The 17,505-nt window shown below is 42.2% G+C and overlaps 2 protein-coding genes across 2 annotated transcripts in view; both read right to left on the reverse strand.

The window, feature by feature from the left end:
- Positions 1–206, reverse strand: part of TM9SF3 (transmembrane 9 superfamily member 3) — a 44,717-nt gene extending 44,511 nt beyond the window's left edge. The window contains exon 1 of the mRNA XM_039708735.1: positions 79–206. Within this exon, the coding sequence (XP_039564669.1) occupies positions 79–156 (78 nt within the window). The 5' untranslated portion in view covers positions 157–206. The remainder of the gene's footprint in view (positions 1–78) is intronic.
- Positions 207–4,337: 4,131 nt separating this feature from the next.
- The window catches only part of PIK3AP1 (phosphoinositide-3-kinase adaptor protein 1), a 35,417-nt gene continuing 22,249 nt past the window's right edge, over positions 4,338–17,505 (reverse strand). The window contains exons 8-17 of the mRNA XM_039708733.1: positions 16,723–16,912; positions 13,817–13,912; positions 13,122–13,301; positions 12,288–12,350; positions 11,422–11,627; positions 9,815–9,887; positions 8,001–8,156; positions 6,196–6,266; positions 5,906–6,015; positions 4,338–4,838 (exon numbers count right to left, since the gene is read on the reverse strand). Coding sequence (XP_039564667.1) covers positions 4,784–4,838; positions 5,906–6,015; positions 6,196–6,266; positions 8,001–8,156; positions 9,815–9,887; positions 11,422–11,627; positions 12,288–12,350; positions 13,122–13,301; positions 13,817–13,912; positions 16,723–16,912 — 1,200 coding nt within the window. The 3' untranslated portion in view covers positions 4,338–4,783. The remainder of the gene's footprint in view (positions 4,839–5,905; positions 6,016–6,195; positions 6,267–8,000; positions 8,157–9,814; positions 9,888–11,421; positions 11,628–12,287; positions 12,351–13,121; positions 13,302–13,816; positions 13,913–16,722; positions 16,913–17,505) is intronic.

Here is a 17,505-nt window from a genome sequence, read left to right on the forward strand (position 1 = left end):
CGCCCCGTCCCTCCCGCCCGCCGCGGCACGGGGGCCCGGCCCCAGCGCCGCTCCCGGGGAAGCCGGGCGCCGCCTCACCGTGTGCTCGTGCTCGTCGGCGCGGGCGCGCAGCGGCAGGAGCGGCAGGAGCAGCAGGAGCAGCCCGGGCGCCGCCATCTCGGGCCTCGGCGTCCCCAGCAGGCCCCGCCGCGGCACCGAGCCCCGCGGGGCGGGCGGGGCCGGGCGGGGCGCGGGCAGCGGGAGCGCGCGGCAGCGCCGGTCGTACCGGATGGGATTGTAACTGAGACTTGGTTTTGATCCGTAAAGGAATCGAAAGGTCTTTGGGAAGGGCGGGACGCAGGGCTGCGTGTAAGCGCCCTGCGGAGCACAAGTCAGGGAGCAGCAGCTGGGGGAGCTGCGGTCTCTGAGCCTGGAGAGGAGGCGGCTCAGGGACCCTTTTCACTCTCTGCAAGTGCCTGAAAGGAGGCTCCGGAGGGGCGGGGGTCGCTCTCCTCCCGGGGAACCAGACAGGACAAGAGGAAAGGGCCCTGGCTTGGACACCAGGCGCAGTTTCTTCACGGACTGGCTGCTCAAGTACTGGAAGGGCTGCCAAGGAGGGGGTGAGGCACCTGGCCCTGGAGGCGTTTAAGAAAGAGTGGACAGGGTCAAGTTGATACGGTGATGTCCAGGCCGAGGTCGGACTCGACGCTCTCAGAGCTTTCCCAAGCTCATCAGGTCTGTGATTCTGTGAAATGCAGGGTCCCGTTCCCTGCACCCCTCAGACCAGCAGCACTCGGAGCCGCGGGGGCCCGGGGCAGGCACTGAGGCAGCACAGCCACACCTGGACCTTGTTCAGGGTTGGCCAGGACGAAGCCCACAAACCTGCCTCCAAACTACAAGTCCGCAGTCAGAAAAACCAAACCAAACAAAGCCTTCAATGCAAAAAGCTCATGGTCTTTAACATTGATTCATCAGACAACTTTAAAATTAAACACAGTAAAAAATTTCAGAAGTTATCTTATACATTCTTTAAAAAGGTGCGGGGGGGGGGGGGGGTATTTTTTTTTTTTTAATTGAGTCAAGTAATCTCTTTTTTGCTTTAAAACAATTAACCCTGCACTTGGGGCTTCATCAGGGAGAGGGAAAGGATAAGGGCTGATCACAAATAAAACAGAGGAATGAGAAAGAAAACATCATGAACTGCTGCTGCTTCCTCTATCCAGACACTGAATCCAAACCTGAAACTGGATTGGAAAATAAATCAGTAAGCCAACACACCATTAAATCAGAAGGAAGAGACTGTAAATTCATGCTGCTCATTAAAAGTTTATTCTAATTGCCTCACATTCACAGTGAATACAGTTTGAGCTGTGAAGGTGACCCTGTTGGGTACAGGTGGGCTTCTCAGACACTACTAAGGGTGTTTAGGGAACAATTCAGCAGGTTTGGCTGTGGTCTTGAGACTGACAGAGCACAGGAAAACACTGTGTGACTCTTGACTTCTCATGTTTTCTTTCCCTTTTTGTCTACCTCTTTATTTTGAAAGATATGGAAGAATTTCTGAGTTTCTATATTACTCCTCTTTATACCTCTGCAGTTTCTACTCAGAAATGTAGTAAAGGGACAGCTTTTGCATATAATAGTTTTGTTTAAAATAGGTACAGGGGGGGGGGGGGGGGGGGGGGGGGCTATATTATCTTCTCAAACGAATAGAACCAACAAACACGCAGACAGACAACAAATGCCATGAGCAGAAGGCAGGAACTCTTGTGCTGTTACGTGTCATCCATGCTTTGTAGAGATGATGCAGAAAACCAATTTCCCTGTTAACCATCATAGCTATGCTAAAAGCTTTTCCTCTGGTGGTTTCACACATTCAGTCTACCTTCCCTGAATGTATTTCACAAGATAAATTTATCTGAAGCCTTTTCCAGAGATTCAGGAGATAGTGCATGCACTGTTTTCAGTAGAAGTGAGGTTCCTGTAGAGATACTTGCCAAAACCCATGCTTGCATTACACACACACATACAGACTAAAAAAAAAAATAAAACCTAGACAGTTTTGATAACACCATATGTTTCTTTCTAGTCATTGCATCTCAGTCCAAAATAGAGTCGCTTACCCTTGGGAGACAGAGAGAGGAGGCTTCAGCATCTTCAGTTTATTCAGTACTTAAGTCTCTCAGTCAGCACCAGGGCCAACCAGAGCCATCTGCTGCAGCAGGGCTTGCAGGGCATGCTGTACAAAGAACAAACACTCCCCAGGCCTGCCAGCTGGCCCCCGAGTGGTGGATTGGTTGGTGCCCCTACAATTGGCCAGGCCTCTTGAATTGTTACAAGCAATTTTATTATCTGTTCAGTCCTTCCATCAGAAACACTGTTCATATTTCCCCTTCCACTTTCATTCCCAAGCATATTCTCAAGTAGCCAGCAATCTGCATGCACGCTGTTTTCTTCTCTGGTCTCTTCTGATCTTCAGTTTCAGTGCATTTCCCATCCTGGGTGGAAGCAACACACACCACATGCTCACCAGCACAAAATACAGATGCAGGGGCTGCATGCATTGAAATGTAAGAGGCTGAAAGCAATTAGATGAATCCAACCTATGTGGAGCACACACATTGGTAGCTAAGCAGGTGCATCACTGTTGGCCTGTAAGAGGCTTGAAAAAGATGTGACTGCATCCAATTGTTTACCTGCATCCAACAGTAAAGCCATCTTAGTGCTGTTCCTTTTTTCCTCAATAGGATGAGAGTCTTGCAGTGATTGCTGGTTACTGAGATCCCTCACTAATCCAGCAGCAGTGAGACAGGAATGCCTGAAACTACAGCTGCATCTTCAGTTTCCCTCCCTTAAGGAGTGCACAAGGGGCCTGAACAGAATGCATTTATAGCATAGCTCAGCTCCCCTTTTGGGAGAGGTCTCACCCAGAGCCCCACCAGCATTTCTTCACTTATCCTTGCTCCTATTTTCCTCATTTCAGCACCAAAACCTCCTTCCCTCCATCCAATTTGAGCTAATAGAGCTGGAAACCTTGTTTCATTCCAAGAGCACAGGAAGGCAGCTCTCACCTCACCATTCCCCTGGCTACAGCAAACAAGAGCAAACTCACTGAGAGTCTATAGTAGCAGTTACTGGAGACAGCACTGAGGTTTCTTTAAAAAATAAAATAATCAAAAACCAATCAGAAAGGACACCTCTCTATCTGGTGTGCTGTGTATGCAGCACAACACTTGCATCCCTCTGCCATCAAAAGGAGAAAGTTTATGAACTGCATTTGGAGTCACCCAAATCCTGCGAGTCTAATGCATAGATGATATTTAGCATATGCCTATATCCCTGAAAGCAGCAGGGGCTTCTTCACCTTCATTCAGTGCTGGTCTAGGCACGGTTGCTGTCACTTCTGCAGCTCCACACATTGGCATTGCCACCCTGTAAGAGTAAGGAACTGCAACTCTGTCACCTGCCCTCCTACAGATGAAGGGGAGCTGACATGATCAGACAGAAGCTCTACATGTCCTACCTATACCTGAGGGATCACCTAGTACAGATGTATCTGTCTGTTTCTCAAGCCATTCCCCCCTCTTTCATCCCTGAAAGCCAAGTATGTAATGATGTTTAATTCCCTGCCCTGAAGGTTATCTTGCAGATTCCCATCTGTGTCACTCATGGACAACCACAGCCTTGAACTGTCCCCCAAGAGATGGGATATGCACAGAATATTTCAAGGTCTGGAAGAGAGCCAAACCAGGAAGTCTCCTTAAGTTTGTAAGCCCCCAGGCAGAAAAAAGGCTGGACATAGCTGCTGCAGATTCACACTGGTAGAAAGGGACAGTAGAGCAAGCAGAGTCCAGCCCCCAGGCTGTCTGTTTCTACTGCAGCCAGCTAAAATACAGCTGGTATTTGTGAGGGGTGTGCACTGATAACTGGAGACTCACTACTAATGCAGAGTATGAAGTGAAATGCATTCATATTGCTGCATAGTGACCACGTGTAAGAGACACAGAACACAGCACTGCCACCAATTCCTTCTCGAATTTGAGAGCTCAGTCATGTGATGCTGTAACACCATAGCTGCACCTTGCCTGAAAAAGGTTGAAGTATAGTTGGTTTGTGATACAGAAGGTCCCTTACCAGCTGTCTTGGGAATTTTCATGGTAAATACAGCACACACAACACCTTGTCTGTCCTCTTCAGGAAGCGAACAGGAAAAGGAAAGGCATTTTTAAGGTTGTATGCAAAATACATTCTCAAAGACAATTTCTCATCCCCCCATGGTTTAATGATTGCTAAAGGGGAATGTTACACAGTCTGAAAGGTCAGTATAATTGTATCAAAAATGTTATGCCAAGCAGTAGTACATTCACCTGCTCCTGCTGTAATGAGCATTTTTCAAACATCTTATTTTCTTTACTTTTTAAGCATGTTTTCCAGTCAAGCCCTGGTACACTGTATTGAGAGGTTTGGTAACAATGCTTATCAGGATTTAGTTCCTAAAAGGACACATATGCTTTCTTGATCAAATAGGATCTTCTTGTTGGTGCAGGGCTCCCAAGACACACATCAATGTTCTTCCCTTGAAGCCCCAAAGCACCAAAATTCTTCCAACTAAAAAAAATGTTCTAGAACATCAAAAAGTCTCAGTGAAAATCATGGGAAAAATCACCAGAACTTCAGGGAGGATGAAGGGGATGAAATCATTTGGGTCCCACTCATAAATAATTTAACGCAGCCCAAAAAATTTTCTGTACAAACACATATATAAACAACAAAAAAATCTTGTGTTCCACAGATGTTGAGACATTCAGCGACCTCTTGGAGGCACAGGTGGAGGATAAAAGCCTTCACAGCTTATAGGCCTATAAAAAGATAGAAAAAAAATCATGAAAATGTATGTAAAAGTAGTAGAAAATAGAGTTCTGGAACAACACATTGCATGCAATAACATAACATGTAAGCATACTGTACAATCAGTAGTCATACAAGAAGAAATACAGGCTGATTGAGCAACAGAGCAGATGCCAAGCTGCCAGAGCACTGCTCCTGTCCAAGCTATTTCTTCTGTTCTTCAGCTGTAGTATTCTACTATTACTGGAAAGAGATGCTATAATAGTTGGAGTAGAACTTTGAAGCATGGTAGCTTTCTCCTGAAATGAAGATGCAATAGGAAGAGATCAAAAGATTCAAAACCTTTCTTCAAACTAACTGCAGATAAATTCCAGCTATCTCCTTGCCAAAGCCAAGCCAACAACACAGACCTTGCTGTATCCACACAGTGACAATTACTGCTTTAAGAGTTGGAGAATTTTGTTAGTATTTGTACTGAGAGAACTTTTGGGGAATAGACTTCATAGACTTGCACTGGTTGGACAAAAGGAATGTTTACAAATTATTTATGATCCAATCTCCTCAACACCTTTTATAAAACCAGTGCATTTCTTTCTTTGAGACCAGTAACACATGTAAACATATATGCTTTGGAGAGATCTGAACTTTGTAAAAAGAAATAAGTCCAAGAGAATGCCAAAAAGAACTTCCCCCTGCACTACACTTCGTATGTTCCAAGAAGATATTTTCAGGAGGGTCAGGTACTAAATCTCTGCCAAGGGCAGGATGTAACTCCACCGGGGTCAGTATTACAATGGTAAGTGTTGTGTGTTTCACTAGTGCTGTCCCTCACTGTGCATGAACCACAGGGACAGCACTGCAATAGCCTCGTTACCAACTAGGAAACACATTCCTCCACATACAGAGGAGAAACAATGACCTTACAATGCCTAACAGTGTGTGCTGACAGATAGCAGTCTGCTAGACTTTGTTCCAAAACACATTCACTGTCTGCCTTTACTAACTGCCTTGCTGTCTGTCCAAGGCTTCCATGAGGATTCACTGAAAGCACACATTTTGAGCTACATTTTAGTTTTACCTGCTTGCACCTCGAGGAGGCACTCTGGGAGGCCTTTCTGGGAAAGGAAGCCTCTCTGCTTGGTGAGGAATTGGGCTACGGCTCCTTGCTGTTTCTGGGACTTCGCTGTCCTACAAAATAAAGAGAAGTATTTACAGAACAGCAGAATCTGGTTCTTGGTATACTCACAAAAGCAAAGGCTAAATTTTTTCTCTAAATGCAATGCCAGCTCTGAGCTCTTTTTTCTGCATGTAAACTAAGACATGTACTTAAGGACAGCAGAGCAGTACATAGCAGAGGTGAGAGCTTACCTCACTGTCCCCTTCCATCCCACTGCTGACACTCAAGATACTCCGAGTGCTGGAGCGGTTACTTGCACTACCTGGAGGAAGCAAGTGAAAAATTGATTAATAAAACCAGAAAAACTGATTAATTAACTGATTAAATGCTGGGGATTTAACTGCAAATCCCTAACTCAGGGCTCTAACCTCATGCTTAATTCTTGCAAATATAATTAATGCTCTTTTAGATTCACTTACTTTCACTGGTTTTTTTTCATGTATTTGGGATCCAAATAACAGCATTTCATACAACACAAACCACAGGACCAAGCCATTCAATTATGCTTTCTTTCTAAAAGATTTCTGCCTTATCTTTATTTATCCAGTCTTCTGGTTAAATACTCACAACCACAGTCTATTCTTTATATCTATCACACAATATGAAAAGATCCAATGCCAATGTCATCTTGAAAGTCAGGCAAATATTTTCACAAGGGTTACACACCCAACACTTATGTACATTTATGTTATCAGTCCCCATATCTTTAACAACTGCATGAAGACAGAGCACTGTCACATATTCATTCCTGGAGTGACTGCTTAAGAAGTTACTGTTCCAAATAAATAACTTGTTTACTGCCCCCTCTTACAACAATCCTCAATCATCACAGGAATGCTTCCAAGTCTATTTCCAAGCTAAAAACAAGTTTGTTCAAACAACCTTCAGCACCCATCTATGCAAACCCATTAAACTCTCATGGACTCGGAGTAGGGATTGTTTTTCCAATCAGTCATGCCAATTCCAAAGGTGACAGCAACTCACAAACATATCACACACTGCTATGGCTGGTATCAGTAATAAACAGATAACATTCTATAGGGCTGTGAAATACTGGGACACGAATATTCAGAAAGCTGTCCATGGAAATGGTGGCTAGAGAGGTTTTCTCCTAAGATGCAGTCCCTCCCTGATAGCTTTGGTAAGTCATCTGGTCCAAACAGCAGCACTTAAGAGTGCTAAATACTGTGCTAGGGTCCATTCTCAGCATCACACAGTGAGAAAGAGCACCAGGCTGCACACAGGGAGCCCTGCAGACTTGTTAACACCTCTCTCACGTGTGCTTGTATGCAAGTTACAGGCTCAGCCAGCTGCCTCTGGCACCTGTTCTGGATGCATGCCAGCTGCATCTTGCCAAGAGTCACAAAGGTGGTAACCTCACAGGAAGTCAGGTTTCCTTTCAAAGGACCCAGCTGATCATAAATGATTTCTGCAAGAATTGCTCAGTCTGCAGTAAGAGCAAGAATGCAGGGATTTAATTTGCACAAATTAAACATAATGAAAAGCAAAGACAATAATGTGCAGTCAATCAAGAGGTCCTACAGTTACCAATGAAAAATGCTGTTCTTTATGTAAAACAATTGAAGAAACAACCTGTAAGACTGGTTTCCAGCCCTACAGGCCAGAAGAGCACACAGCCTGCTGGCAGTCACAGCATGGGAGCATCCTTTCCAATAAGGGAGCAGCTGCCATCTACTTTTAAGAACTGAAAACAGGTGGTATGTCTTCCCTGAGAAGGGCTCAAGAGAATCTTTTGCTCAGCTTTTAGGTTCTCCTCCTGCAGAGATGCAGACAAAAGATGCCCAAACCAGTTGATGCACACCTGTAATTGCTTTTACAGTTTTGAGAACAGCTGGCCTGAGGCATGCAAGGTTTGGGTGGCATTGTCAGTGCTGGGATTCAGGAACAGAAGTCCTGTCCCCTGGGTCGACTCCAGGGTAAGGCTTGGGAAACGTGTTCCATCCTGCAGGGACAGTGATGCTCAGAGGCTGCTTACTTGTTGTGCTGGATGTGCTTTCTGTTTTCCAATCTCCTCGTTTTATCTCCTTTTTTGGTGGAAAAAGGTTTTTCCTGGGGGCGTATTCATATATTGCACATTCTGGTTTCCCCAAAGTATTATGAGAATGTCGAATGGGTACTGTAATTTCCAAATCTGGAAAGGAAAAATGAAGGTTCAGAAAGGTCTATGCAATTATAGCCTCCAAGTGACAGTTTTGCACTTAAGGACAGAGTTAAACACAATTGCATAAGGACAATCAAAACTGTACATGAATGAGTCAAGATGCACTCCACAGATGGGGTTGTGGAGTGCATCTTTTCTTGGCTGTGAAAGCGAGGAGCAAAGCAGCTTCTCTAAGTTTTTGCCAACTGGCACATGGATATGCATATGAAAATATCACAGAATCACAATATACATGGACACATCTGCCTGAAGAGCTTGTTAAAATGGTTAGTTGCTTCATTATCAGAGACTGTCAGAATCAAGGAATGTTACCTGCACTTTTGTCTTTTTTTTGCTTCTCCATTTGCCTCCTGGTTATGCTATCTCGTAGACGTTTCAGATTTTCCTAAAAACATCACAAGATATTCTTTTCAGGGTTTTGGATAAAGAAAGATGAGCAGCTTTCTGACAAAACCAGTATTATCTTTTGGTTAACTTTGCTAAAGTTTATATATATAAAGTCATTATATTTTAGCTAACTTGCTTTGCAGTCAAGCTGTAACAAAGCTCGCTACATCTGGCTGAAGTCCAAACTGTGCCAACAGGTTTTAATCTATTCATTTCAGAAACCCATGTGTGCCTTTCAGAAGCCAAGATGTTCATTATATATGTTAAGGTCAAGTTTACATTCAGGCAGTTGCACATAAGCAGCAAATTGGGTTTAGAACTCCCTGTATTTTCTGTTTGCACTATGACACTGGCACAGAAACAAGACCCACAACCAAGTAACTGCACTGTCCTTTCTGTACTAATGAACAGATTACTCTGACTGCAGGGACAGAAAAGGCTGCCATGCATCCCACAGTGTAAGGTACAACTCAGAATTCAGGATATCACCAATGAAGAAATGTAACTGGGAGCAGACTTTTCACCATTTGTGGCAGCATATTACACCTTACAGTACAAAAAGATAGGGAGAAAAAAGACAATTTTTCTTCAGCAGGGAAATATGTACAGATCTGAGAGAAGGAAACTCCTGAAAAGCAGAGGAAGCAACTGCTGTACCATGAAGCAAAATTCAGAGCAGAGACTTTGAAAGCTGCTCATGGCATGGGGCACAGAGCATGGCACTTCATCTCTTCTACATCAATTTACTTCAGTAGCACTGTGTTCTTCTCTGGTAGAAGAAGGGACTCCTCTGACTGTTTCTGGGTAGAGAGGACCTTTCCAAGTGAGAATCAGGAGGAGAAAAGCTTTGGCTTTGTTCTGACAACTTCCAAAACAATGTCACACACTGGAGACTAGACTGCCATGCATGAGCAAAAGGCTCCAAAAGAAGCAGGCAATGGTTTTAAAGAGGGAGGGAGCCAAACTCTAACTTGAGAATAAAAATTTTAAGCTATAACTGATAGTTCCACCAGTCATTATGTGTCAAGATGCACTCCACAGATGGGGTTGTGGAGTGCATCTTTTCTTGGCTGTGAAAGCGAGGAGCAAAGCAGCTTCCCTAAGTTTTTGCCAACTGGCACATGGATATGCATATGAAAATATCACAGAATCACAATACACATGGACACATCTGCCTGAAGAGCTTGTTAAAATGGTTAGTTGCTTCATTATCAGAGACTGTCAGAATCAAGGAATGTTACCTGCACTTTTGTCTTTTTTTTGCTTCTCCATTTGCCTCCTGGTTATGCTATCTCGTAGACGTTTCAGATTTTCCTAAAAACATCACAAGATATTCTTTTCAGGGTTTTGGATAAAGAAAGATGAGCAGCTTTCTGACAAAACCAGTATTATCTTTTGGCTAACTTTGCTAAAGTTTATATATATAAAGTCATTATATTTTAGCTAACTTGCTTTGCAGTCAAGCTGTAACAAAGCTCGCTACATCTGGCTGAAGTCCAAACTGTGCCAACAGGTTTTAATCTATTCATTTCAGAAACCCATGTGTGCCTTTCAGAAGCCAAGATGTTCATTATATATGTTAAGGTCAAGTTTACATTCAGGCAGTTGCACATAAGCAGCAAATTGGGTTTAGAACTCCCTGTATTTTCTGTTTGCACTATGACACTGGCACAGAAACAAGACCCACAACCAAGTAACTGCACTGTCCTTTCCGATCTAATGAACAGATTACTCTGACTGCAGGGACAGAAAAGGCTGCCATGCATCCCACAGTGTAAGGTACAACTCAGAATTCAGTAACTGGGAGCAGACTTTTCACCATTGTGTGGCAGCATATTACACCTTACAGTACAAAAAGATAGGGAGAAAAAAGACAATTTTTCTTCAGCAGGGAAATATGTACAGATCTGAGAGAAGGAAACTCCTGAAAAGCAGAGGAAGCAACTGCTGTACCATGAAGCAAAATTCAGAGCAGAGACTTTGAAAGCTGCTCATGGCATGGGGCACAGAGCATGGCACTTCATCTCTTCTACATCAATTTACTTCAGTAGCACTGTGTTCTTCTCTGGTAGAAGAAGGGACTCCTCTGACTGTTTCTGGGTAGAGAGGACCTTTCCAAGTGAGAATCAGGAGGAGAAAAGCTTTGGCTTTGTTCTGACAACTTCCAAAACAATGTCACACACTGGAGACTAGACTGCCATGCATGAGCAAAAGGCTCCAAAAGAAGCAGGCAATGGTTTTAAAGAGGGAGGGAGCCAAACTCTAACTTGAGAATAAAAATTTTAAGCTATAACTGATAGTTCCACCAGTCATTATGTCACTGCTGCCAAGTGACTCCCTCTGTTAAGGCACCCAAACACTCTGCTTTTACTAATGACCATTGCTAGACCTTGCCCAGCTGCAAAGAACAGTCCTGTAGCCATGAACAAACGGTTGGAGAAATCAGACCATCTACCAACTAGGGCTTTACAGCCAATACATCATCTGGGACAGAGTCTTCACTGATCTGGAATGGATGAGAACCAACAAGTTAAATGTTCATCACAGAAGTCCCCTGCCAGCAGGTAGGTGCTAGGTGACCTCTGGAAAGGTGATTTAGCCAACTGGATTTGATCCAAGTCCTTGTATACAGATCTCCAAAAAATGACAATGTTACTGCAAGACAAAAAGATCTGTAAAACTGCTTACTGGGAACAGCTTCCCCATGGTAGGAGAGAACTCTGCTAGCTGGGGAACTATTTTAGCAGTCTTCCTATCCCAACCAGGGAAAAAATGTACCCATGCTGAGAAGCTTGTGATCCCTAGAGAGACAGCTGTATTTCTTAAACAGTAGCATAAAAGTCTGTACCTGCTGGAACCGGAATGATTCTGATCTCTTTTTCTGGTTCAGTTGCCACTCCTTAAAATGAAGTACAGCTTCATCCACAGTGAGGATGCCCATTTTCACTTGCTCCTGTAATGTAATCAGCTGCCGCTGACCTGGGGTTTTCATTCCAGCAAATGGATCATAAATACTTGATTGAGACAGGTCCCTTACAGGCCTGACTACTGTCTCTGAAGAGAAAACACCAGCAAAAATATTATTAAACTTGTGGATCTACCTTCCTCACTGAATACAAAGAGATCAAGTACCCTTGATCCAGCAGACATTAATAAAAAAAGGGGAAAAAAAGTATTACAGACTGAGTGTTTCCTAAGAAGTGTTTGCTTCTTAGGCCATCCTTCTATTTGTCAGGTCTAAAAGCCCAGCTGAGACGTAGCATCGTAGACAAATATATCCCAGAGATAAGCTCTGCTTTTAAAAACATGAACTAAGTAAAGAGCACAAAACACATTCCTTAAAGTGCCCTGCTTCCTCAGCAATTCACAGAACAGAGCTTTTACCTTAGCAGTCACAAAACTAGACTCTGTCTAGACAATCTGTGTAGTTTAAGCCCAGAAAGTGGAAACTCATTCTACTGATGCTGGTAATTTCTAACTCATTTGTAACGAAGAAGAGTTCCCAAGACATGAGGCATGCTCCCCTCACACTCTGCACTTATAAAATTTTCCAGTGTCACAAATGGTCAAAAAGATTGGGTTGTTCATAAAAGACTGTTATCCCCAGAGCTTTGCAAAACAGTCTATTCTGTCATATTTCACACAAATGAAGCTACCATAACAGATCTGCTTTTGGATTACTGAAAGGAGTTTCAGGGTGAACTTCTGCCTTACCTTTCTTAACCCTTCCTCTAGGAACATAGAGATTCTCAGGTCTTTGAGCCTTCTGTGCAAAAACTGCAAAAGAAGCATTCTTTAGATACTGAAATGCATCTCAAAGACAGAAATAGCAAGGATGAATACAGCACGCATACACAGTTCTGCACTGCATTACAGCTTCTGTTACCCTTCTAAGTCCACTGAAGAAAACAAAGATTTTTACAGCAGAATTCTCTTTCTATTAAGCTCAAAGAATTTAGCTCAGCCACCTCCAGAAGAAATCTGGACATGATTTCTCCATAGTCCTGCCACAGTGGGAAATCACTGAAATTACTCTCTCACATGTCATTGTGGTTCTTGTTAGAATGTTCATGATATATGAACAAGATTTCCAAAGCTGCCTAATGAACTAGGAGGAACCATCTTCAATTTCAATAAAACCCCACCTCACAGGGACGTACTGAGGTATAAAATCATGTCCTATACAAATGCAGTTGAGTCAGTGATAGCATTACAGATCAGCAATGTCTCAATTTATTAGCTTGATTGTGTCCTTATAATATCAGGATATTTTCTACTTAGTTGGATTTGTTTATACCATTTGAGGGTAATCTGTCATGCTACTGCTTTCATGAAGAGCAAGCTTAGGCCAAGATATTGGGATACAACATCCCTACATTTTCAGAGTAGGCAAAAGATGAAAAAACATTTATGGAATTGGATCCCAAAAGTAACCTAAACTCCAGAGTCAAATAATCCAGTGATTCTGGCACTTATTTGGCAGCTGAAACCCATGACAATGCCATTCTACAGTTTACTGGCCTACATTTCCAGTGGTAAACAACTCACTTTTGGAGATGTACAGCTCATTGTCTGGCTGTGGAGAGCTAGATTCTGGTCTTGGAACAGGAACTGGAGGTCTGTTAGCCATTTCCTGTGGAAAAGGGTCTTGTTCCACTGAGTAGTACACATCTTCACCATACTGCTCACAACCTCCTTCCTCAGAATCTGGCACATCCATGCTACCACCTACAACAGAGGAGAGTTTGTAATAGCAACCTGGCCACTTCACTGAGGAACACTGGTTCCCTCCAGATGCATTATGTACCACATTCTTACCAAGCTGGCCATTTCACAGCCAAATCCATCCAGTTTTGCAGTGCCTTAAATGTACCAAAGACCTTCATGAGAGGACTTGATAAAGTCATTAATATCTAGTAGCATGTAACTGCCACTATGCCAGTACCATCTGTTTTAAAGAAATAGTGAAAAATCTCCTAACTCTCTTTAAGAATTTGAGGAAAAGTTAGTTTAATTTCAGTTAACTAACATACTTCAATAGTGAACAAATCAAACAGACCAATGATTTCCAAAAGCTATGTGTGATGGTCTACAAAGTACTATAGAGAATTAGTCCTTTGTCAGAAAAAAAAAGCAAACTGTGTGGGCTATCTTCCCTCCTTAAGAGTTCATGAAAAACTCTCAGGCTGTATTTAATTACTTTAACTGTGCTACTGCCATCCTTTCCTGAAAATAGGTCTCACCTTCTAAAAACTTGCGGAGCATTGAGTCTTTTGTAGTTATAGAAACTTCATCTCCAGCAACTGGAGTGTCTGGTTTGGATTGAAGCATCTCTACATCTGAAAAAAAAACCAAACCAACCCAGAAAGATGAACCTGTTAATTACATCCTTCAATACATGGAACAGTGTAATATGACATAATAAACTGGACCTTTACTTTATGGTGACAATCAAAGAAGCTGGGCAAATGACCAGACATTTTTCTTGAAAAAAGCTTCTAAGTTGCTATGTTCAGTCTATTCTGCACAATTTTTTTCCAGCTGCCTGATGCTTACACTTGAGGGCAACTAACAATGGTGTTGAGAAGTTCTGACAAGGCTTCAAGCAGGCATTGAGTTTTGGCTATTCTGAGTGTGTGTTGCCCAGGTGAAAGTTTTGACCTCTGGACAGTGCCCCAGCGAGAAAACAATGTGGCTTGGAAAAGCAAGATATTAAAGGCAATTTTCCCATGACACATAAGATAGTGTTTATTTATTGGAATAAAGTCAAAACCGTTGGCTGAGTTAATTACTTGGATCTGGAAAGTGTTTACAGGGTCAGATGATAATTCAGTATCGAGAAAGGACTGACAGCAAACCATAAGATTATTGTTAATTCAGTGTTTTGACAAAGAATTCTGATTTTAAAGAAAAAGGTGAACCTCATCATAACACTAATACTAACCTTAAAACTAAAATAAAATGTTAGGTAACCATGTTCCTAATGATATTAAAAACAAGAGTGATATAATTGGATTGATGAGGCTTATTGATATAAGTGAATTTTTGAAGTATATCTATGTCATAGATCTATGTCATAGATCTATCTATGTCAAACGAGATAGTCTGGGTTACATGTGAGAATATTAAATACTTTTAACTTATTACAATGGCTTCAGTTGTCTGTTACCTTATTCTCAAACAAGTTCCTACCAAGAAAAATTGACCCTGTGGTATCTAATCTTCCTTTGATCAGTCTCTGAAAAACTGTGGTGGAAGCACATCTTGATCACAATAAAGGGGCACACTGCCACAGTATGGCTACACCTAAAATAGCCCAGGTATTATCCTCTACACCACAGCCATATCTACTCACTTACAGGTAATTCCTAGAAAAAGTACTTCAAGTTAGTTATGATTCCCTAGAAAGTCATCCTCACAAACCTTCAAGTCAGTACAAAAGCTTAAATCCTTTATTTGTGATGGCAGCTCTAAACCAGCCAGCACTCACATTAATTTCAGTGAGGGCTTGCCTGTGTGCTGGTATTCTGAATGATACTGAAACACTTTCACTTTGAGAGAATCAATCTAAGTGCTGAGAACTGTGCCAATTTAAACTGATCTGTTATGATACAGGTATATTTTAAGCACTGTTCAGACAAGCTGTTAATATTCTTCAGGCAAAGACTAACAGACCAGGAAAGGAAAACATAATTTAAATAAAAGATTCCTGATTGGAAGACAGCAGAGCTTTGTGTGCAGAAGCAACACACTAGAACTCCAGAAGAAGCAGGAAAGAGGCTTTCCAGAGTCCAGTTCAAATGTGCTAAATTACAGGGAGCTCAATTTGCAAGAAAATTCCATGCATAGTTTCTGGGAGATCTGGGCATTTCAGGCCTGGAAGAAGGGGAGTTTGGCTTAGTAGTGTTGATCTTGTTTTTTAACCCTCCACAGGCTTTGTCAATCAACCCCATTCAGAGGTGCACTGATTACAGGCAGACCTATCAAGCATCTAGAAACTCTCATTACTGCAAACAAGAACAGCTTTGTTCCTTTCAAGTCCAACCTGATTTACTGCTTATCTCTACCTGAAGGCAGAATAACCCTGGGTTTGGTAGCAAAACTATCCCTGCAGTGGCCAACAACACTTAGCAGAAAAGAGTTTATTATTTCAAGGAAAGAACCAAAACAGTCTTCTGGGCTTCATAAACAACAAAAATGTGTTTTACAGTATAATTTAATCTAAAAGAGAGAAAAACAGTCCAGGATCAATATAGCCCATAAGCACAAGTGTTTCAAAAAGAAAGCTTTTCCCCTGAGGCAGCACACTTAAAAACTGCAGAAACACTAGATGTCCTTAAGTACCTTAAGGAGGTACTTAAAATATAAGAAGCTAAATTCTCTGCTCATTATGGGAATCATGTAATAGATCAGTGGGATTAAGTCAGACCAAACAGCCAGGTGAATAAGAACAGCAAATTTACAATTGCTTAACAGAGGTACTTAATTTTGTATTTTCAATTGGCCTCACTGAATACTAATGCAATAGTGAAAAAGTTAAACATATGTATATTTATCAGAATGAGCTCTTTATTTTTAGCAATAAACCATTCAGATTAGAATAATGATTTTTCATTTATAATCTTTTCGGCACACATATTTCTAGATGTTAATTTCTTTTGCTCTCTTTCTAGATGTTAATTCCAGCTTTTGAGCTGGAATCTCAGCTCTTGTTTTTCAGTTTCCCAGTTGTCAGTAAAATCACATCTGACATAGTGTTCTTTTCTGCCAGTGTCAGAATGTTCCTAGGTACCCAGTCCTTGGGAAGAAAAAGCAGGACATTGTAGAATATTTAGTCTCATTTCTGTATGTTAATTTATTTGCTCAGGGTTCAACACTGAAGAAACAGCTCTTGATCTTGTGCACTATCAATCTAGAAAAGGCATAGAGCAATTTTGTCAGCCAGCTGATGACGGAACTGCAGCACAGTTTCCTTGTGGTGAGAGCAGAACAGCTGTAACTGAGGAACTACTGTGTGTCAGAGATGGGTCTGAGCAATGTGATCTCAACATGTCTCTGCCCATTGCAGAGGGCTTGGACTAGGTGAGCTTTAGAGGTACCTTCTAACCCAAACCTTCCCATGATTCTGTGACTCTATGAATATACATACAAAGATCTTCTGGGGCACCAGGTACAAATCCAGCCATGGATTCATAAAGCTCTTCATCGGAGCCTGGATTCAAGGAACATTTCATTAACAGATCAGTGGACAGATGAGCCATGGACTCATAAACAGACTCATCCTCCTCGCCCTGCATCAGCTCTTCCTTAATGTGACTCTTCAGCATATCTGCAGTTTCCTGGAGAGGAAGGAGGGCAAGAAAAAAAAATTCAAGTATCTTTTAAATAAAGAATCTAGAGAATAAAGGCAAGCAAAAGATATCTCACTTGGTCATCAGTGATAGAAAAAACCTCTGAAGACAGCTCATTCCCAAAGATTAAGGCTTCTCAAGTGACTTAAATCCCCACTACAGCTGTCTGGGTCAAACTTTTGAGATCTATGTTGTATTAATAGGTAAAAAAGGTGAAACAAGGGCTTCTGACACATTCTGAGTAGCCATTACAGCCTCTCACCCCACCACTTTCATGTCCTACCCAAGGTGTGCAAACTCCCAGAACATAAGCACAGCTCATTCTAAAAATACAAACGCTTGTCAAAGGCTATTTTGGGGCACGCATAGCTAACCATAAGGGGGAAAGCTTATCACATGCAGAGCACCTGCAAAACAGCAAAGTTTTAGCTTTGATGTAGATTCAGTTTCAGTTTCTTGGCATTAGCAGCAGCATGTAACACCCAGAGTGGGAGTACACAGACCCTCTTCTGTGATATTAACAGGAAACCTCACAGCAGGCAGCAGCTCATGTAATACAGGCAACTTCTGATTCACAGGAG

The sequence above is a fragment of the Passer montanus genome, unplaced genomic scaffold (assembly GCF_014805655.1).
Source record: "Passer montanus isolate IOZ18808 unplaced genomic scaffold, ASM1480565v1 scaffold21, whole genome shotgun sequence".
Taxonomy (NCBI): Eukaryota; Metazoa; Chordata; class Aves; order Passeriformes; family Passeridae; genus Passer; species Passer montanus.